The 20,601-nt window shown below is 62.5% G+C and overlaps 3 protein-coding genes across 3 annotated transcripts; all 3 read left to right on the forward strand.

Moving 5' to 3' along the window:
- Window positions 1–58: 58 nt before the first annotated feature.
- SDF2 (stromal cell derived factor 2) lies at window positions 59–1,889 on the forward strand (the record flags this gene model as incomplete). Its single annotated transcript, XM_083875395.1, has 3 exons — window positions 59–242; window positions 329–525; window positions 1,057–1,889. 3 exons carry the CDS (start codon window positions 59–61, stop codon window positions 1,342–1,344), a joined length of 669 nt encoding a protein of 222 aa, XP_083731521.1. The 3' UTR covers window positions 1,345–1,889.
- A 945-nt stretch (window positions 1,890–2,834) lies between these two features.
- Window positions 2,835–16,619, forward strand: BLTP2 (bridge-like lipid transfer protein family member 2; the record flags this gene model as incomplete). The annotated part of the gene is made up of 39 exons (XM_083874955.1): window positions 2,835–2,905; window positions 3,605–3,734; window positions 4,004–4,050; window positions 4,330–4,492; window positions 4,572–4,690; window positions 5,035–5,095; window positions 5,307–5,505; window positions 5,667–5,790; window positions 6,170–6,294; window positions 6,380–6,447; window positions 6,541–6,689; window positions 6,933–7,051; window positions 7,261–7,424; window positions 7,533–7,794; window positions 7,915–8,120; window positions 8,275–9,370; window positions 9,596–9,787; window positions 9,865–10,067; window positions 10,145–10,263; window positions 10,338–10,558; window positions 10,675–10,865; window positions 10,951–11,050; window positions 11,125–11,327; window positions 11,629–11,923; window positions 12,043–12,200; window positions 12,290–12,496; window positions 12,603–12,702; window positions 12,896–13,078; window positions 13,234–13,355; window positions 13,433–13,588; window positions 13,662–13,783; window positions 14,088–14,268; window positions 14,345–14,431; window positions 14,534–14,644; window positions 14,730–14,865; window positions 15,078–15,202; window positions 15,552–15,653; window positions 15,733–15,867; window positions 16,065–16,619. 39 exons carry the CDS (start codon window positions 2,835–2,837, stop codon window positions 16,245–16,247), a joined length of 6,735 nt encoding a protein of 2,244 aa, XP_083731081.1. The 3' UTR covers window positions 16,248–16,619.
- Window positions 16,620–17,191: 572 nt separating this feature from the next.
- On the forward strand, window positions 17,192–20,597 carry RSKR (ribosomal protein S6 kinase related; the record flags this gene model as incomplete). Its single annotated transcript, XM_083875306.1, has 11 exons — window positions 17,192–17,548; window positions 18,191–18,274; window positions 18,351–18,419; window positions 18,587–18,656; window positions 19,331–19,438; window positions 19,582–19,622; window positions 19,721–19,748; window positions 19,852–19,941; window positions 20,020–20,108; window positions 20,178–20,288; window positions 20,376–20,597. 11 exons carry the CDS (start codon window positions 17,192–17,194, stop codon window positions 20,595–20,597), a joined length of 1,269 nt encoding a protein of 422 aa, XP_083731432.1.
- Window positions 20,598–20,601: the final 4 nt, after the last annotated feature.

The following is a 20,601-nucleotide window of genomic DNA, read 5'->3' on the forward strand; positions in this document are numbered from 1 at the left end:
CGGGCCGCGACCTCCCGGCGGGCGGAGCGGCGGCGCTTCCGCTTCCGCTTCCGGCGGGATGGAGGCGGTGCGGCGGCCGCTCCCGGTGCCGCTCCCGGTGCTGCTGCTGCCGCTGCTGGCGGCGGCGTTGGGCGCGGCGGGGCGCGGCGGCCCCGGGCCCGTCACCTGCGGTTCCGTGGTGAAGCTGCTCAATGTGCGGCACAACGTGCGGCTGCACTCGCACGACGTGCGCTACGGCTCCGGTAACGGACGGGCGTCCCCTCCGCGCTTCCCCCGGTTCTTTCATAGGGCTGAGCGGGGTGTGATGGTGGTTCTCCCTCCTCCGCAGGCAGCGGGCAGCAGTCGGTGACCGGGGTGTCGGCGGCGGATGACGGGAACAGCTACTGGCGGGTGCGGGGCCGCACGGCCGCCGTGTGCCAGCGGGGCACGCCGGTGCGCTGTGGGCAGGCCATCCGCCTCACGCACCTGGGCACCGGCCGCAACCTGCACAGCCACCGCTTCACCTCGCCGCTCTCCGGGAACCAGGTACCGCCCGGGCATCACCGCCCCCGGGCCCCGGGCTCGGTGTCTTTCCCTGGGCGTGATGGGGCCTGCCTTGTCACTCGGGTGACCCAGTCCCTGCTGGGTTGTCCCTGTCTCTGCCCGTCCTGCCCGGGCTCCCCTCGTCCCCCATGTTACTGCCAGCCCCACCTTATTGCCCAGTCAATCTCCTGGCTTTTCCTAACCAGATCCTGCATATGTCTACCAGCATTTCCTAATTCCTGGCCCCACACGTGTCCCCCCCATGTCCCCACCAGTCCCAACTTGTTCCCCAGTTCAGACTGGGTCTCTCCTCAAGGCTGGGTGTCCCTGCCAGCACTGCCTTGTTCCCTGGTCCCAGCTGGGTCTCTGCCAGTCCTCCCTTGTTCCCCAATCCCTCTCTCTTCCCCAGTGCCCTGAATCCCAACCAGACCCTCCAGCTCATAACCAGGTCCCTCCTTCCCCCTTTCTCTGCCCATCTCAACCCAACTCTTTTTTTCCATCCCAGCCCCCAAACGAGCTGTTCTTCCCCTCCAGGAGGTGAGTGCATTTGGGGAGGCTGGCGAGGGGGACTACCTGGACGACTGGACCGTGGTGTGCAGTGGCACCTACTGGGTGCGGGACGACGAGGTGCGGTTCCAGCACACCTCCACCGACGTCTTCCTGTCGGTGACCGGGGAGCAGTACGGGCGGCCCATCCACGGCCAGAAGGAGGTGCACGGCATGGCTGCCTCCAGCCAGAATAACTACTGGAAGGTGATGGAGGGCATCTTCATGCAGCCCAGCGAGGCTTTCCAGATGGAGCAGTACCACGCCGAGTTGTGAGGGACAGACAGACTGATGATGAGCGTCTGGGCGCTGCCCTGCTGTGTTTGGGACTGCTGAGCCCAGGGGATGGCTCCTGTCCCCACCCTGGGACTGACACACACCACTGACACAGGGCCCCAGCACAAAGCAGATCTCAATGTCCTGAATTTAATGTGGACCAGATTCCGTTGTCCTAAATCAGACACTAAACAGGTCCCAGCATCCAGACCTGACCTGAAGCAGCTCCCAACATCCTAAAACCACTACAAAGCAGATCCCAGTGTCCAGACCTGATCCACAACAGAGCCCAACATACTAGATCGGCACGAAGCAGGTCCAAACATCCCAAATTAGCAAAGAGCCAAGCCCAACATCCAGACATGACCTAAAAGAAATTCCCAAACCCCCACCCTGTCCCTTTTCAGCCCACTCTGTCCAAGGACCTACTCCTTAAAGGACTGCTGTCCCTGGGAGCTGTACCTCTTGCTGTACCCCAAACTGTTCCTCATGCCCTGTGAGGACCTGGGGCCATAAAAGTGCTGAACTCTGCCCTGTGGTGTGGCTGTTTGTTTGTTTGATGCAGGGTACATGTGGCACAGGGGGCCAGACCTGGTGTCATCTGCACTTGCCCCATCCTGGTGCTGCCCCTGGTGTCACCCACTTGCCCCATCCCAGTGCCAGATCTGGTGTCACCCCCCCCTACTCCTTGCTCCATTTCAGTGCTGGACCTGCTGTCACCTCTCTCACTCCATTGCCAGTCATTGCCCAGTGCCAGACAAATGCCAGACCCCGTGTTACTCCTCTCCCCATCCCTGTGCCACCTCACTGCCATCTTTCTCCTTGTCCCAGTGTCCTGGCTGTCCCCATGCTGGTGCTGCCCCCGTGTCACCCTTGTCCCCACCCTGCTGTCCCCCATGCTGGTTCAGCCCCAGTGTCCCCACTACCCCTGTGCTGGTGCCGTCCTGGTGTCCCTGCTGTCTCCATACCAGTGGCTCTGCTGTGCATCCCTGTCCCCATTCTTATCCCTATCCTCATGTCCCGGTGCGGCCCTGGTGTCACCCCTGTCCCTATCCCGGTGCGGCCGCAGTGTTGCCCCTGTCCCCATTCAGGTGTCTCTGCTGTCCCCATCCCGGTGCCGCCAAGGTGTCCCCATATCCCTGAGCTGGTGCCGTCCCGGTGTCCCTGCTGTGTATCCCTGTCTCCATCCTTACACCCATCCTCGTGGCCCGGTGCGGCCCCGGTGTCCCCGCTGTCCCCATCCCGGTGTCCCCGCAGTTCCGATGCCGGTGCGGCCCGCTGTCCCCATCCCGGCCCGGCCCCGGCGGGGCGCTGCGGCGGCCGCTGTCCCCGGCGAGGCCCCGCCCCGTCCCGCCCCTCCCAGCGGCCACTCGGGGTGCGCGGGCGGCCCCACGGGCGGCGGCGGCGGCGGCGCCGGGGCCGGGGCAGGGGCGGGCGGGAGGGAGGGGGTTTAACCGGGGCCGGGGGGCCGCACCGGGGCCGTGCCCGCCATGCCGCCGCCGCTGCCCGCCGCGCTCCTCGGCATCGTCCTCATCGCGCTGCTCGCCGGGCTGCTGGCGCGGTCAGGGCCTGGCGGGCGGGTCTGGGGGCGTGAGGGGGCTCGGGGCGGGCTGTGACGGGGGTGGGGAGGGGGCTCGGCGGTGGCAGGGGGTGACAGCGGGTTGGGGGGTGACGGAGCGGCGGGTGGGGCTCTGCTGGGGTGGGAGGAGCTCGCCGGGGTCAAGGGGAGGCCCGAGGGGCTGGCAGTGGGGGGTGCGGGTGTTTTGGGGAGCCGAGGGAGTTTTGGGGGGGTGGTAAGGCGGGTTGGGGTGGTGTCGGGGGGGCAGGGGGCCCGCGGGGCTGAGGGTGAGGAGTTTGAGGTCGGGGAGGAGGGAAGCAGAGGGTAACGGGGAGAAAGTGGGCTTGGAGGGGTGTCGGGAGTTTGGGGGGCTGACAGGGCTGGGAGGGAGGTGTGGAGGGGAGCCTGCAGGGGACTGGGGGGTTGTAGAGCTCGGTGTCAGAGGCTTGGGGGGGTAGAAAAGTTCAGAGGAGCCCGCAGGGGTGGGCATGGGGTATCAGGGGGGTGTGAAGGCCTCAGGGCTTGGGAGGGGGGCATCAGGGATTTTTGGGGATGGTTCTGCAGGGTGTCTTCCCCACCAAGAAGCCCTGGGAGCTCCTGTGTAGCTGTGGGTGCTGGAGCTGATGCTCGAAGGATGAAGAGCATCCATAGACCCCAACCCCAGCGGAGAGGCTGACCCTGGCCTTCTCCCTGTCCCCACAGATGGCTGGCATGTCGCCTGGCTGTCACCTGGTGCCGGCAGAAGCTTCATGCAGAGCTGAAGATCGGCTCCTTTGGCTTCTTCTGGGCCCAGAACATCAGCCTCAAATTCCAGCAGGAGCAGCAGACTGTGGTGGGTACCTGGGTGAGGAGTGGTTGCTGGCAGGCAAGGCAGGGAGGGTGGTTGCTGTCACTTCCAGACTGGCAGCAAATCCATGGAGCCACTTTCCTGTTTAACACCCCCATGGCTGGTGCCAGACCCTTCCTTCCATGGCCAGATTTGGGGTTTTGGCTGCTCCTTGCATGATCTTAGGCACTGGGAGTGGAGTGGGAATGCTGAGATGAGCATCACAAGGCAGAGCCAAGTTGCTTCTTCTCTGACCTACCTGTGTGTCCTTACAGGAGATCGACAACATCTGGATCTCCAGCAAACTGAGCCGGGAGCTGCCGTACGTGCCCCCACCCCAGCTCCCTGCCTGCTCCTGCTCCCTTTGGGAAAATGGCTCACCCCTTGCCCTGCTTGCCACCCTGCTGCCTTTACACCTTTCTACCATCCTTATTCCCCTGCGGTCAGCTCTGTGAGGGAGCGACCCATGCTTGGAGGTGGCTTGTGGGTGCCCTTGTGCTGGTCCCACACTGGTCCCACACATCCCTGGGGTAGGGGAAATCCCTGGTGACAGGGCCAGGTGTGCCAAGTGCGAGCTCTTGCCTGTGCTGTTGTTCCCCAGGCGTTACTTCGAGCTGTGTTTTGGCGAGGTGCGAATCCGCACGGATCTCCAGAAGGGCCCTGGGTTCCAGCCGTCCGTCCCGGAGGCTCCCAGAGAAGCTGATGGAAATGAAGGCAAAACAGACCTGACCCTTAAACCCTCCCTGCTGAGGCTCCTTAGCCAGGTGAGGCGCTGGCTTAGTGAGAGGCTGCAGTGGGCTGCGCTGCTGTCGGAGATCCCTCACAGTAGCACCTTCCCCCCAGCTCTTTTCCATCCACATGGATTCCATCAACATCATGGTTCTGCACGTGGCCACCTCAGAGTCTCTCTGGCACATCCAGGCCAGCCAGACACGTCTCCTCCTGAATGGCAATGGGAAGAGGTAATGCTGTGCTCATACCCCACTCTGCTTCCAGGGCAGGGAAGCTCCTCCAACCCCAGCCTTGTGTCTCTCCTCTCTCTGTCCCACTCAGCAGTGTCTCATGTCACCTGTGGTGTGACGCATTAACCTCCTCTGAGGCTGGCCTGGTTCCTTTTCCTGTCACAGGAAGCTTGAGTTGTGTGTTCTCCAATTAATGTGGTGTGCATGGAGTTAGGGCATGCTCTGCTTTTGGGAGCACTTGGAGCAGGGACCTGGGGGTCCCTGTGTCCCACAGGAAAGAAGCCACGGACTTGTTTTGGCAGCAACAAGACCCACATCCTCCTTCTGTTCTCTTCTCTCCCCAGCCTGACGTGCGAGGTGAGCCTGACAAAGGTGAACAGCAAAGTCCTCCGGAGCAGCCAGCTGGTGAGTGCTGGAGGAGGGAGAAATTCCACACTTGGAAGCTGGGCACTGTCTCTCTGGGACATGCTGCTGACCTGTTCCAGGGTGTCCCTGAGGCTGGGTGATGCTGCCAGGTGCTGGGCTCTCTGCTGTGCCCAGCTCTCCACCTGCAGCACGCACTGGGTGGGCCCTGTGTGACACCCTGTGTGCTCCTTGCTGTGTCCCCTGTGCACAGGATGACACGTGCCTGGCAGAGCTGGCCCTGGCACTGTCCCTCTCCCTGGAGATCAGCAGCAAGCGGCGGCTGGTGGGCGTCCGGCTCTGTGTCCGCACCCTGCAGGCAGAGCTGCATGAGGGGCTTTTCTGCAGCCCCCTCCTGCACCACGTCACTGCTGGGGCCCAGCACAGCAGCGCGGGGGAAGAGCCCAGCACAGGTCAGGACAAGGACAGGGACAAGCTCTGCACAGGGCAGGGGCTGGTGGCCCCCAGAGTTGCACTGGAGCCAGAGGGATTTGGCTGTGGGATCACTCCTTCCTGCTCCAGAGTGTGGGGGTTTGGAAAAGTCCTTCCTGTGACTCTCTCTGTCCTTCTCCAGGCCCAGGGGAGCCCTCGAAGTCCCTGTCTGTGCTGAGCAGGGATACACTGAAGCTCATCCCCAAAAGGGTGGAGATGAAGCTGGAGAACACTAGCATGGTGCTGTCCATGAACAGCCAGAAGAGGTGAGGGGCAGGTTGTCCAAGTCCAAAGTAATGCTGAGGACATGAACTTGGGGACAACTGTGCCATTCCCTTCTCATCCTTTGGCTCTGCTAGACTGCAGAGAGTGAGTCCTAGAGCCCACTGCAGAGGGAAGGACTGAGCTTGGCTTAGGGCTGGGCTCTTGGGGGGGGGGAGGAAGGCACGTGAGCTGGTTCTCCAGTAGGACAGCTGACGGGATCCTCAGGCGATGGGATGAGAGCACTGGGCTGTGCTGCAGCTGGGCTCTGGCTGCTGTGTTTGTCCATGCCAGCATGCTGGTCAGCTGGTGATGAGAGACAGGGAGATGAAGGGCATGACAGTGCAGTTCCCTCCTGGCAGTGACTCCCTGTGTCTTCTCCAGGCACCTCACCTGGAGCCTGAAGCTGCTGCAGTTTCTATATCAGCGTGAAGAGGAGCAAATCCCATTGCGCAACTTCACGCCCAACTCAGACCTGGACCAAATGAGTGTAGACCTCCAGCTGGAGGGCAAGTAGCCAGGAGGGCACCAGTGGGACAGAGCTGCCATCATTGCCCTCTGCCACCCCTCATTTGTGCTCCTCTGTCTCCCCAGATGGCCTTCTCCTGTCCCAGAGCCGCCAGCGCATTGTGTGCCTCAACTCCCTGAAGACCAGTGTGCAGGTGAGTGAGCACTGGGCACATTCTGTCCCCTAGGGGTGGCTGGTTTGGCTCCTGGCATGAGTTTTTTGCCACCTGGCCCTTTCCCTGCTCTAGGTCACAGCCATTGACCTCTCAGCTGCTGTGCTGCTCAACACCTGCATCATCCACTACCGTCACCAAGAGTTTTCGCACTGGCTGGGCCTGTTGGCACAGGAATACAGGTGCCGGGCGGTGCCTGTCCCCAGCCAAGGGCACAAGGGAAGGTAAACTTGGCCTCAGTGCAGCTGCTGGTATCACAGCTTGTTTCCTCTTGCTGGTCACACTCTGGCACGGTGCCTGGGCACTCAGCACCTTATCTGCCCTGTGCACAGCCTGTGGGATGGGGAGGCTGGTCAGGAGGTGATCAGGGAGCCCCTGCAGAGAGGACATCCCTCTGGGCCTGCTCCCTGCCAGGCTCTGTGGCACACAGCTCCCAGTAACAGCCCATCCCTGCTTGTCCCATGCAGGAGCTATCCCCAAATCCTAGCGCCCATCATCCTGTGTGCCTCGCTGTCCAACGTCAATGTGTCCGTGCAGCTGGGGGACACTCCACCCTTTGCCTTGGGCTTCAACTCCATCTCTGCAGGTACAGGCTGGATCAGGGGGGTGCTGGGCTCTTCTTGGGGTCTGCCAGAAAGACACCAGGATGGGAATGGAGAGGGTCATGCTCTGTCTGCTATGTTTGCCCATGTGTGTATGTGTGGCCAGGGGCTGTGGATCTCTGCCTGGTTGTGTTTGGGGTGCCCATGTTTGGGTGAGCCTTGCCTGCACTTCCCCCCTCCTCTGTGCCCACAGACTACCAGCACCTGCGGCCACAGAGCGTGCACCAGCGAGCAGTGCTGGCCGTGGACCACCTGTGCTGGCGAGTGGGCAATGACTCCCACATCCAGCGTGCCCCACATCCCCCCAACATGCATGTGTGGGGAGAAGCCCTCATCCTCGACTCCTTCAACCTCCAGGTGAGGGACAAGCCAAGGGGGCAAGGAGTGGCTTTCAGTCTCAGACTCCATGTGGGTGGCACAGGGATGTCCTGCAGCCTGAGAGTGATGGTCCTGTTTGTCTTGCAGGGCAGCTACAACCAGCCCCTGGGCATGTCCAGCGCCCAGTCGGATACGCTCTTCCTGGATTGCACCATCCGAGGGCTGCAAGTGGAGTCGTCTGACACCTGCACTGAGTGCCTGGCCAGGGTCCTGCCCCTATTTTGCCTGCAGCCTGGTGGGGCTGAACTTGCCAAGCAGCCCTCTGCCTCCAGTGAGCCCTGGGGGCTGCTCTGGAAGGTGGATCTGAAGGTGGAGGACGTGAACCTTTTCACACTCTCGGCTGTAGTGGGTAAGTAGCATCCGACCTCATCCCAGATGGCTGTCCTGGAATAACCCCACAGTCAGAGGAACTTGGCATGTTGTGGTGTGCCTGCTTTGTGCCTCCAGCACTGACAGGCTGTCTCTCCAGGTGCCCTGGAGCTGCGGCTGGACACGCTGACTGTCCTGGGAAGTGCTGAGAGTTGCACGGTCAGCGTCCAGGGCATGGTGCTGGCCTTGGTGAAGAGCATCACCGAGAAGATGCAGCCGTGCTGCAAAGCTCCTGCCATCCCCAACCCTGTGGCCAACCTCTCTGTGCTCTCTGTCACCTACCACAGCAGCATCCGCTCCCTGGAGGTTGGTTTGGCTGTTGGGCCACTGCTTTATCTTGTGTTGGGGATAGATGGGGCAGGGTGAGGATTGGCTGGTGCAAAAGGTACTGGGAGGAGGATAGGGCTGTGCTGTGCTGTCCCTGGAATGATGGGGTGCCTGCTCACTCTCTCTGGTGCAGGTGCAGTGCGGAGAGGGGCTGGCAGTGCTGTGGAGCCCACCTGACCACATGCACCTGTACCATCACACCCTGGCCACCCTGCAGTGCCACGAAGCCTTGCGGAGCGCCCTTGGCCACAGGACGCTTCCCTCTCCACCCCCAGAGAGCCCCACATCCCACCCAGCCACCCCTACTGAGTCACCGGGGCCCCTCCAGCCAAAAGGGCCCCCTCCCAAAAGACTCCTGTCCCTGTCCCTGGAGCTGAGCTCTGCCAAGCTCACAGCCTTTGTCTCTGAGGCCAACTACATCAGCCTGGCTGCGGAACGGACCTCGGTGAGCTGGCACGGCGGTGCCCTGCACGGCTACTGCCCTGAGCTGGCCGCCGGCTTTGACGGACACAGCATCTTCAGCTTCAAGGAAGTAGAGGTGAAGCTGCTGCCGGAGCTGGAGGAGGTCGTCCGGCATCGTGACGCCTTCCCCACCCTGCGCACCCTCCGCAACCGCGGCTGGGCCTTCTCCTTTGCCAGCGTGACCATTGAGTTCCCCTACCAGTACGACTTCTCCCGCACGCTGGACGCTGCCGTGGGCGTGCAGAAGTGGCTGAAGGGCCTGCACCGGCCCGGGCGCCCTGCCAGTACAGCCCTACCCCCTGACCTCCTGCTCAAAGTCACCCATTTCTCCTGGGTCTTCCTGGATGACGTCTTTGAGGTTAAGTTGCGAGACAACTACGAGCTGATGAAGGATGAGAGCAAGGAGAGCGCCAAGCGCCTGCAGCTGCTGGACGCCAAGGTGGCTGCGCTGCGCAAGCAGCACGGGGAGCTGCTGCCTGCCCGCAAGATCGAGGAGCTCTATGCCTCACTGGAGAAGAAGAACATTGAGATCTACATCCAGCGCTCAAGGCGCCTCTACGCCAACACGCCCATGAGGAGGGCCCTGCTCACCTGGACTCTGGCCCACCTGGAGCTGGTGGCCATGGCTGATGAGTCCTTCCACGGCACGGAGCGTGTGTTGGAGCAGATGAGGGACTTGGATGACGTCAGCCCGTTCCCCCAAGAGGGTCTGGAGATGGTCACCCAGTGGTGCCGCATGATGAAGGGCACAGTTGGCAGCTTCTTTGGTGAGTTGCTTTGTGGGAGGGTGCCCTTGGAGGATGGCACAATGGTGTGTGGCCTGGGCTGGCACCACGTGGCATGTAACCAGGCGGGAAAAACTATTTTTGGAGGTTCAAAGGGAGTGGGAAGGAAGCAGAGAGGTGACAGGACGATGGCTCCTGCTGTGGCCCAGAGTGGGGGACTGCCTGTCTCTTCACTGCCCCATCCCTCAGCCCTTCCTCCCCCTGCAGTGCGGATCCGTGACTACCCCCGGTACCTGTTTGAGATCCGGAACTGGCAGCTCTCGGGCCGGCTGATCGGAGCTGAGCAGTGTGGCCAGGCCTGCTCCCGGCGCCGCCAGGTCCTGAAGCTGGGGCTGCCCTGGGGCGATGCCACGGTGGAGAGGAACATGCCACCCTTAAAGTTCTACCATGACTTTCACTGTAAGAGCTGGGTGAATGGGGGGGCTCTGTGGTGGGGTAGAGACAGGGCAAATGGCTGAGCAAACCTATGTCCGCAGCTGTGATCTCCCAGTACACTATCGTGTGGGGACCTTGCTGGGACCCAGCCTGGACCCTCATCGGGCAGTGTGTAGATCTCCTCACCAAGCCCTCAGAGGACCCCAGTGCCCCATTGCCTTGGTGGGACAAGAGCCGCCTTCTCTTCCATGGAGACTGGCACATGGACATTGAACAGGCCAATCTGCACCAACTGGCCACTGAGGTGGGTGCAACTGGACTGGGGAACAACATGGTGTGGGGTCAGCTCACACCTGCCCCTCCTCACGCCTGCCCTTGCAGGACCCCTACAACACTACAGAGAACATGCACTGGGAGTGGAGCCAACTCTCCTTCCACTGGAAGCCTGGGCAGTTTGTCTTCAAGGGCAACCTGGATGTCAATGTCCGGACAGCCTCCAAGTGAGTGTGGGGCCATGAGCATGGGAGGCCCTATCCAGTGCTAGGAGGTGACTGGTGTCTTTCTCTGCGTTCAGATATGATGACTGCTGCTTCCTGCACCTGCCTGACCTGTGCATGACACTAGACATGCAGTGGCTGTGCCATGGGAACCCCCATGACCACCATGGTGTGGTGCTGCGCTCCCCCGAGTTCCTGCCTGAGGTGCCAGTGGGGCAGCAGTATGACTCCTACCGTGCCTTCCGTTCTGAGAACCTCAACCTTTCCATCCGGATGGACCTGACACAACCTAGTAAAGGTGGCTGACAGCATCCTGGGGATCCTTTGGGGACAAGGGGCATAGGACAGGGCACACTGGTTGTGGCTTGGGTGCTGCCATGTCCCGGTGCTGGCTGATGGTGGGTGTATTCTCAGAGCACTCCCAGCCCCGGATCCTGCTCTACAGCAGCACCCTCCGCTGGATGCAGAATTTTTGGGCCACGTGGACCAGCGTGACAAGGCCCATCTGCCGTGGGAAGCTCTTCAACAACATGAAACCCAGCAAGAAGAAGCTGGGGCAGCATTACAAGCAGTTGTCCTACACTGCACTCTTCCCCCAGCTGCAGGTAATTCCCCGGGCTGGGAATCCAGTGTTTCCTCCCTGTTCTTCCTCTGCTAGACTCTGAGCCCCTGCTCTCTGCTCCCTCTCAGGTGCATTACTGGGCCTCCTTTGCCCAGCAGCGGGGGATCCAGGTGGAATGCTGCCAGGGACACATCTTCACTCGGGGCACACAGCGGCTCATCCCACAAGGTGAGTGGGAATCCTGCCCAGCGGCACTTCCAGGTACAGCAGGGCCCTGGCTGACCCCTGTCCTTGTCCCCCAGCTGGCACAGTGATGCGACGCCTCATTTCGGAGTGGAGCATCACACAGATGGTGAGTGACCTGAGCCAGGTCACCGTGCACCTCATGGCCTCCACTTGTGATGAGAACGCTGACCACCAGCTCGACACCCTGGTGAAGAAAACCCACCTGCTGAGCCTGTCCTCCCTCACCTACCAGCGGCACAGCAACCGCACGGCTGAGGAGGTACCACTGCAAACAGGGCACAGCAGCTTGTGCTGGCCTGCTGGCATCTCCAGGACATGGGGATGTTGGTTGTTGGATGCAATGGGGAAGGGATGTAGCTGGGGAAGAGACAGAACTTCAGGGCCTCCATTCTACCAAGCACCTGACTTTGTGCCCATGCTGTGGTCCCTGGGGTGGTACAGGTTCCAGTCCTCATGCTCTGCCTTGAAGGGCTGGCAGGGTAACTAGTCCAGTGCATGAGGCCACTGGGCAGGGCCAGGGGTGGCTTTGCTGTGCTGAGACACTGGCCCTCTGTGCCCAGGAGCTGCCCCTGCGTGATGGGGACGACGGTTTCCACACGCATCAGCTGCACTTGGTGGACCTGCGGGCGTCCTGGACCACCACGAACCGGGACATCGCCTTCGGCCTCTACGATGGCTACAAGAAAGCGGCTGTGCTCAAGCGTAACCTGTCCACCGAGGCCCTGAAGGGGCTGAAGATCGACACACAGCTGCAGGCCAAAAAGCTGAAGCGGGGCCCTCTCTCTGCTCACTCCATCCCTGCCAGAGTGACTGTTCCCATCACCAGCGGCCGTCCTGAGAGAGCCTCCTCAGGGGGTGAGCTCAGCAGGGAGGGGAGCAAGGGGAAACGCACAGCTCAAAGCTGTGCCTACTTTCATTCTGTACATTTGAGCCATCCCCCCACAGCTTTGCACTGACCCTTTCTCCTTCCCCAGGGGCCTACATGCTGCAGAAGCTCATTGAGGAGACGGACAAGTTTGTGGTTTTCACAGAAGAGGAGTCGGGGGCCAGTGAGCAGCTATGTGGCATCGCCGCCTGCCAGACCGACGACATCTACAACCGCAACTGCCTCATCGAGCTGGTGAACTGCCAGGTACCTGCCTGTCCCCACAGCCTGGCTGTGACAGGGGCTGTGCCTGCCCCAGAAAGGTCCATCAGACCCCTCTGTCTCTCCCCCCACAGATGGTTCTGCGTGGTGCAGAGACGGAGGGCTGTGTGATTGTCTCCGCTGCGAAGGCACAGCTGCTGCAGTGCCAGCACCACCCCGCCTGGTACGGGGACACTCTGAAGCAGAAGACATCCTGGACGTGTTTGCTGGATGGCATGCAGTACTTTGCCACAACAGAGAGCAGCCCCTCTGAGGGGGAGCATGGCCAGCTCTGGCTGGAGGTGAGCGTGTGGTGGGTGAGCTATATGGGGGACAGGCAGTGCTTTGAGTGCCCTGGCCAAGCCAGGGAAAGTGGGGACAGCCAGCAGTGCCTCCTTGCCTCTCCAGGTGAAAAATATTGAGGAGCATCGTCAGCGGAGCCTGGACTCAGTGCAGGAGCTGATGGAGAGCGGGCAGGCAGTGGGAGGCATGGTCAGCACCACCACAGGTACTGCCCACAGCCCTGGCTGCTGTGCCTACCCCAGTCCCACTGGGGTGTGACCCCAAGGCTGCTAGAGCTGAGAGCACCTGTCCTGTCCCTGTGTGGCTCCAGGAGGTGGCTGATGCTCCAAGCCCTGCGCTGTGCAGTCCCAGTGTGCTGGACATGGCACTCTGACTGTGGTCCCTCTGCCTGTCCCCAGATTGGAATCAGCCCTCGGAAGCCCAGCAGACCCAGCAGGTGCAGAGGATCATCTCTCGCTGCAGTTGCCGCATGTACTACATCAGCTACAGCCACGACATCGACCCCGAGCTGGCCACGCAGATAAAGCCCCCTGAGACTCCTGCTAACCAGGAGAAGGAGGATCTGCTGAAGAAGCAGGAGGGTGAGTGCATCCAGGCAGTGTGCCTTGGGAGGGTAGAGCTCTGGTCTGACCCATGGCTAACTCCAGGGGTAGTCTCTTTTGGCCCTGCATACAGGAGGGATCCCCAACACATTTCTGGCCGTGCTGAGGCCCACTTGCCCTTTGTGTCCCTGCAGGAGCTGTGGACACCTTCACCCTGATCCACCACGACCTGGAGATCTCCACCAACCCTGCACAGTATGCCATGATCCTCGATATAGTCAACAACCTGCTGCTGCATGTGGAGCCCAAACGCAAGGTACCCATGGGGCTCCAGGTGTCTGTGCCACTCACTGCAGCCAGGCAGTCCTAACCTTGCCCTGTTCTTGTGTCCAGGAGCACAGTGAGAAGAAGCAGCGAGTGCGTTTCCAGCTGGAAATCTCCAGCAACCCTGAGGAGCAGCGCAGCAGTATCCTACACCTGCAAGAGGCTGTGAGGCAGCACGTGGCCCAGATCAGGCAGCTGGAGAAGCAGATGTACTCCAACATGAAGGTGAGCCCACATCCCTGGCTCCCCGGGATCCCCACTCAAGGGCAGAGGGTGCTGAGGGTTGTCTGTCCTTCAGTCCTTGAAGGATGACAGCAAAAACGAGATCCTGCTTGACCTGAACCACCGGCTGCAGCAGCAGCTGAGCCAGGAAAAAGCTGACCTGCAGCTGGAGAGCGAGGAGCTGAACATATTGATCAGGTAGGACAAGGGGGAATGGCTTTAAACTGGGAGTAGGTTTGGATTGGATATTAGGGAGAAATTCTTCATAGTGAGGCATGGGCACAGGTTGCCCAGAGAAGCTGTGGCTGCCTGTCTTGAGTTGCAAGACACTGCCCCATCTGTGGAAAAGTTCAAGGATAGGCTGGATGGGGCTTGGAGCAACCTGGGACAGTGGGAGGTGTCCATGCCAAACCATTCTGATTCTATGATCTCAGCCTTCCCCGGCACTGTGTCCCCCTTACTCTAGGATTCCCACATCTCAGCTCTCTCCTCTGTGCTGCAGGTGCTTCAAGGACTTTCAGCTGCAGCGAGCCAACAAGATGGAGCTGCGAAAGCAGCCAGAGGACGTGAGCGTGGCACGGAGGACTGAGTTCTACTTTGCTCAGGCACGCTGGCGTCTGACAGAGGAGGATGGGCAGCTGGGCATTGCTGAGCTGGAGCTCCAGCGCTTCCTCTACAGCAAGGTGAGGGGTTGGACAGTGCCCACAGCCCCTGAGCTGGGGATGGGGACGTTGGGAGCTGATGGTTTTGCCCGCGCAGGTCAACAAGTCTGATGACACGGCCGAACATCTGCTGGAACTCGGCTGGGTGACCATGAACAACCTGCTGCCCAATGCTGTGTACAAGGCAAGTGGCAGCTGGGGGAGCAGCTCTGCATGCTGGGGACCCATGGGTGGCCTGAGCAGAATGGCCTGTCCTCACCCCAGTCACCCATACTCTTCCCTGCAGGTGGTGCTGCGTCCCCAGAGCTCCTGCCAGTCCGGCCGGCAGCTGGCCCTGAGGATTTTCAGCAAGGTCCGGCCACCCGTGGGAGGCATCTCCATCAAGGAGCATTTTGAGGTGCCAGGGCTGGGCCAGGAGGTGCCAGGGTCTCTGTAGGGCACAGGCAGTGTGTGCCTGGCTCTGACATGTCTCTTTCTCACAGGTGAACGTGGTGCCTCTCACCATCCAGCTCACTCACCAGTTCTTCCACAGAATGATGGGTTTCTTCTTCCCTGGCCGTAATGTGGAGGAGGAGGAGGTGGGGGATGAGGAAGATAAGTCCAAGCTGGTGACAACAGGTGAGAGGCTCATGATGACCTTCCTCTCTGGATGTCCTTGAGCAGCTCTGTCTGCCTGTCCAGGATATGTTTGTGGGCAGCTGCTCTCCAGCCATGAGTTGAGGATCAGGGATTTGGGGTTTCCCCTGTGGACAGGGAGATGGTGGGAGGGTTGGGGTCATGGCTGACCCCTGGCTGGACACCACCATCACCTCACACCCTGTTTTCCCCAGGGATCCCCGTGGTGAAGCCACGGCAGCTGATCGGGGCCGATGACTCGCTGGGCCCAGGGAAGGGAGTTGGTCAGGGACTGAATCGGACATCAGGGGTCAGAAGATCGTTCCGAAAAGCACCTGAGGTACCTCCTGCTGCCGTGAGGGGGGAGCTTGCAGGAGCTCTGCTGTGGTGCCAGTCTGTTTTCCCTTAACTGCAGGGCTGGGTAGCCGTGTCCTCCCACACTTCCCTCCCACGCTTGTCTGTTTTCTCCTGCTCCCTCCCACCATGAGGATTTGCATCCTTTACAACCAGGCGCCTGCACGCTTGATGTGATCCTTGTATCTCATTTTTCCAACACCGTGCCAGAGCAGCTCTCACCTCTCTCTGATGAAGCAATGCTGTGGCATAGTGCCCAGCTGTCCCTTCCCTGCTGGCTCCTGGCTGTGTCCCTTCTCTTCCCCTTCTGCTCATGGCTTCTGCTCTGTCCCCAGCACCCCGTGGATGACATCGACAAGATGAAGGAGCGTGCAGCCATGAACAACTCCTTCATCTACATCAAGATCCCACAGGTGCCACTCTGTGTCAGCTACAAGGTGTGAGACCAGTGGGACAGGGCACACTTGGGGTGGTCTGGGCCATCGTCCCACACTGCCTGACACCTCTGTCACACAGGGGGAGAAGAACAGCGTGGACTGGGGCGACCTGAACCTGGTGCTGCCATGCCTGGAGTACCACAACAACACATGGACATGGCTGGACTTTGCCATGGCGGTGAAGAGGGACAGCCGCAAAGCCTTGGTGGCACAGGTATGTGGCACCACATCCCTCTTCCCGCTCCAGAGGCTGCCAGGGCTGTTCTGCCCAGGAGATGGTAACCCCAGGATGGGTGGCACGTTCCCCAGAGTGGGAAGCAGCTGCACTGGGTCAGCAGCTCAGGTGTCACCCATGTCAAGGGCCCAGGGTGTGGCTGTGGGGATTGCTGATCCCCCTGACTCCCGGGGCAGGTGATCAAGGAGAAGCTGCGCCTGAAGCCGGCGGCGGGCGCGGAGGCCCGGGGGAAGCTGGAGAACAAATCCGACGGGACCATCCAGCAGCAGGAGGAGGACGAGAAGGCTCGGCTGCTCATCGGGCTGAGTGTGGGCGAGAAGAACCCCAGCAAGAAATCCATCTTCGGCAGGCGCAAATGACAGCAGCACCCGGCAGGCCGGGAAAGGACTTGGGGTGCCCCGTGCTCCCCCCTTGGAGGGGCACCCCGAAGGCAAAGGAGGGGCTGTGCTGCTCGGCAGTGCCCAAGGAGGGCTCAGCCCCATGCAGGCCCTCGGTAGCCCCGTTGCTGTGGGGCAGGGGTGGAGCAGCACGGGGATATGGGGCACAGGGTGCTCCAGGGCTGCTTTGTGGGGTGCAGAACCCTCGTGCCAAGGGCTCCTGCGAGCTTTCCCCCCACTCCCTGCTGTGCGGGTGCTGGGCCCAGCCCCTGGGCCTGGTGAAGCAGCAGGATCGCTCCAGGCTGGGAAAAAGGGGAACGGGAGAGAGTTTAAATAAAGAGTTTTTAATTTGGAGCAGGTTCGGGCGAGCGGCTCGTTTCTTGCCTCAGCCTGCAGTGCTGGGCTCAGCAAGCCTCACCTCAGCCCGGCAGCCCCATCCTTGGGGGGCTTCACCCCTTGTCCTTCCCCAGCAGTTGCTCAGGGCACCCCTGAGTGGCCCTGGGCTCAGCCTGTGCACTTATCCCTCTGCAGTCCCCTGGGTGAGCCCAGGGCCATGCCAGGGCTCAGCAAGGGCTGCAGGCAACTCCCTCAGGGCTGCAGCACTCGGGGTGCAAACACAGAAGGAAAGGTTTAAGGGGGAGCCCCAGAGTGTGTAGGGAGGGGGGTTCCCGGAGAAGGGCTGGGATCAGTCCCGGGGCGTCCTCGGGTGGGCTCAGTCACGGCTGGGTGAGCACCCCCAGGTGTGTATGGGGGTCCGGGATGGGGGGCACCGGTCACGGGTGGGTGTCGCAGTGCAAGGAGCAGCCCCGCCGCCGAGCCCCGGGGCGGGGGGTGGTCGCGGCGGGCGGGGCGGGGCGGGGCGGCGGGGTTATGTAAGGAGGCGATTACCGGGGACCGGGCCCGGGGCGCGGCCGGGCGGCGCCGCGATGGGAGCGACGAGCAGCGGCCCCAGCCCGGCCCCGGCCCCGGCGCGGCCCCCCCAGGTGCGTGCGGCGGCGGCATCAGCCCCGGGGATCCCCCTGGGCATCTCCCGCCCCGGGGTCCCCTCGCTGACGCCGTCCCCGGTTCCGCAGGGCCGCGCTGTGGGCTCGTGGGTGCGGGCGCTGTTGAGCCGAGCGGGGTCGGTGCCGGTATCGGTCCCGGTGCCGGTCCCGGGGCTCGCCTTGGCCCCCCGGGGCCCCGCCGAGGAGCCGCCGCTGCCCGGGTGGCCGCTGCCGCAGCTCGTCTCCTTGTTCCTGCCGGAGTTCCCCGTCCGCCCCTCCGCCCGCCAGCAGCAGCTCAAGGTGCCGTCCCGGGGTCCCCACCCTCCCAACGGGGTCCCCGATCGTCCTCTCCCGGGCGCGTCCTGCCCGTGCATCCCTCCCCGGCAGCTCCGGGCGCCCTCAAGGGTCCCCTCGCACCCCGCACCGGTGTCCCTGCTCGTCCTACCGGGGTTCCTGCACGTCCCTACCGGGGTCCCCAGCGCCCTGAGCATCCTTCCGTGCCGTCCGTGCATCGCCGACCGCCTTACCGAGCTCCCCTCGCACGCTCTGCCGGGTCCCTGCGCATCCTACCGGCGTCCCCGGCTGTTCCACCGGGTCCCCTTCTATCCCCGCCGGGTGCCCGTGTCGGGTCCCGGTGTGCTCTCCCGGGGTTCCTCTGCACTCCGCCGGAGCGTGGCATCCCACCGAGGCCCCGCGTGTATTCCCGGGGGTCCTGTGCACTCTGTCAAAATCCACCTGTGTCCCAGTTCCCCGTGTCCCTGTGCCCCATTCTGGGTCCCCATGAATCCTGCTGGGGTCCCTGTTGGGTCTTCCAGGTCCCCATGTGTCCCCAGCGCCTGCTTTGGGTGCTCTGTGCCCCTCCCCTTACCCCGTGCAGGACCCCCAGCCTGAGCACCCCAAATCCATCCCCATGGCGTGCTCAGCCCCTGTTCCTCCCCTCAGATCCTGGGCTTCGTGGCCAAAGGCTCCTTCGGGACCATCCTCAAAGTGCTGGACTGTGGGCGGGAGAAGGTCTGCGCCGTCAAGGTGGGTGCTGGTCCCTGGGGCCCGGGTGCCCCCACCTGTCCTTGTCCCCCTCCTTGACAGCCCCTCGCCCCCCCAGGTTGTGCCCAAAGTGGAGGTGCTGCGCCGTGACACCCTCAAACAGTGCAAAGAAGAAGTCAGCATCCAGGTGAGGGGGGGGCAGGGGGGACCCCAGCCCGTGAAGGGCTTTGGGGCGGCCACGGGGCCATCAGGAGGCCGTGGGAGCTGCGGATGGAACACGGCAGAAGGGGGTCCCAGCCCCTCGCAGCCCCCTACCCCGGGGGCCGCTCACCCTGTGCGCTTTTGTGTCCCCAGAGACAGGTCAGGCACCCGTTTGTCCACGGGCTGGGGGACAGCTGGCAGGGCCAGCGCCACCTCTTCATCAGTGAGTGACCATCTGCCCGCGGGCTCGCCCCGGCCCCCCCTCCCCGTGCCCGCGCACGTGTCCCCGCCGCCCGCACACGTGTCCCCGCACACGCGCGCTCCCCCCGCTGCCCCGTGGGGATCCGGGAGCTTTGGCTGCCTGTTCCCATCTCCCACCCCGCACCCACCCACCGCGGGGGACAGCGATGGGGACAAGCCACAGCGGGGCAGGGACCAGCGTGGGGGTGAACAAAGCACCTCAGAGCTGGTGCCTGCCCGGCGCTGGTGGCTGTGTCACCTCAGCCCTGCAGTTTGTGTTTTCCCGGTGCCTGTGTGACCCTCTAAGGACCACGTCGTTTTGGTACCTCATGTGGTCCCAGGTGTTTTTGTGTTCCCAGTGCCCACAGGGCTCTGGTGCTGATGTCACCGTGGTACTGGCATGTTCACATGCCACTTCACTCGTGCTTATGTCACCTCAGTACGTAACCTGGTGCCCGTATTGCCCTGGGGCTTTGTGCCACCTTGGCACCACTGTGCTCCAGGTGCTTGTGCCACCTTGCTGCCTTTACAACCCCAGCACTTCCACTACCTCAGTGCACGGCCCCAGTGACCCCTCTGCACCCCTGTCCCCGTGCCACCCCCGTGTCCCTCGTGCCAGCCCAGCCCGTCAGTAAGGCGTGTCACCTGTCCCGGCAGTGTGCACCTACTGCAGCACCGGGGACCTGCACGCGCTGTGGCGCACGGCCGGCTGCTTGGCCGAGGCCACCGTCCGCCTGTTTGCCGCCGAGCTGGTGCTGGTGCTGGGTGAGTGACCCTCCACGCTAGGGACAGACACCGCTGTCCCCACCAGTGGAAACCTGCAGGCAGGGTCAGCCACCCCCAGGGGTGGCAGTGGACACTGCACTAGGAGGGGACACATGGCACTGATGGCTCTGTCTTGTCCCCAGTGTACCTCCACGACCTGGGCATCATGCACAGAGACGTCAAGGTGGGTGGCAGTGGGGCTGGGGGGCTGGAGGGTGGGATGGGGAGGGGTCTCTGAACCCCCAGCATGGAGAGGCCACCTCAGTGCCTGTCTCATTTCAGATGGAGAACATCCTCCTGGATGAGAGAGGTAAGAGCCTGGTGGAACACCTTGGGGACATCCCATCCGTGGGGACACCCTGTCAATGAGAACACCCTCTCTATATGTTCCCATGTTGTGTCTGGCCCCACAGGGCACCTCAAGCTCACTGACTTCGGCCTCTCCCGGTACCTGCAGTGGGGTGAGCGAGCCCACACCATCTGTGGCACCCTGCAGTACATGGGTAAGGGATCCTGCACTGGGGGAGGGGGCTATGCTGGGGGCACAGACCCCCCCAGGTGCTCACCCACTCTCCCCACAGCCCCAGAGGTGCTGAGTGGGGGGCCCTACAGCCACGCAGCCGACTGGTGGTCCTTGGGAGTCCTGCTCTTTGCCTTGGCCAGTGGGGAGGTAAGGACCACAGGGTGGGGGGACAGGGACACCTCAGGGAGACCCTGAATTCATTCTGTGCTCCCCCAGTTCCCCGTGGCTCCAGCGGGGGACCATGTGGCCATGCTGGAACGTGTCAAACAGAGCAGCTACGAGACCCCACCCGAGTTCAGCCCTGAGCTGTCCCGGCTGCTGGCCGAGGTGATCCTGGCTGCATTTTGGGGTCCCCACTGACCCCTGGGCTGGATGCTGAGATTTCCATTCTCACTGTCCTCTCTCTGTCTGCAGCTGCTGTGCCACAACCCCCTGTACCGCCTGCGCTACCTCCACCACTTCCAGGGCCACCCTTTCTTCCGCGGGGTGGCCTTTGACGCTGACCTGCTGCAGAAGGAGCCGGTGGTGGTGGCAGTGGCCCCGCGACCCCCCGAGCAGCCCCCGCCCGACCCCGCCACGTTCGCCGACTTTGACTACGACCTCGCCGCCTCCCCGGACCGGCCCTGGCCTGGCTGAGCCA

The sequence above is a fragment of the Zosterops lateralis genome (assembly GCF_965231275.1).
Source record: "Zosterops lateralis genome assembly, chromosome: 19".
NCBI lineage: Eukaryota > Metazoa > Chordata > Aves > Passeriformes > Zosteropidae > Zosterops > Zosterops lateralis.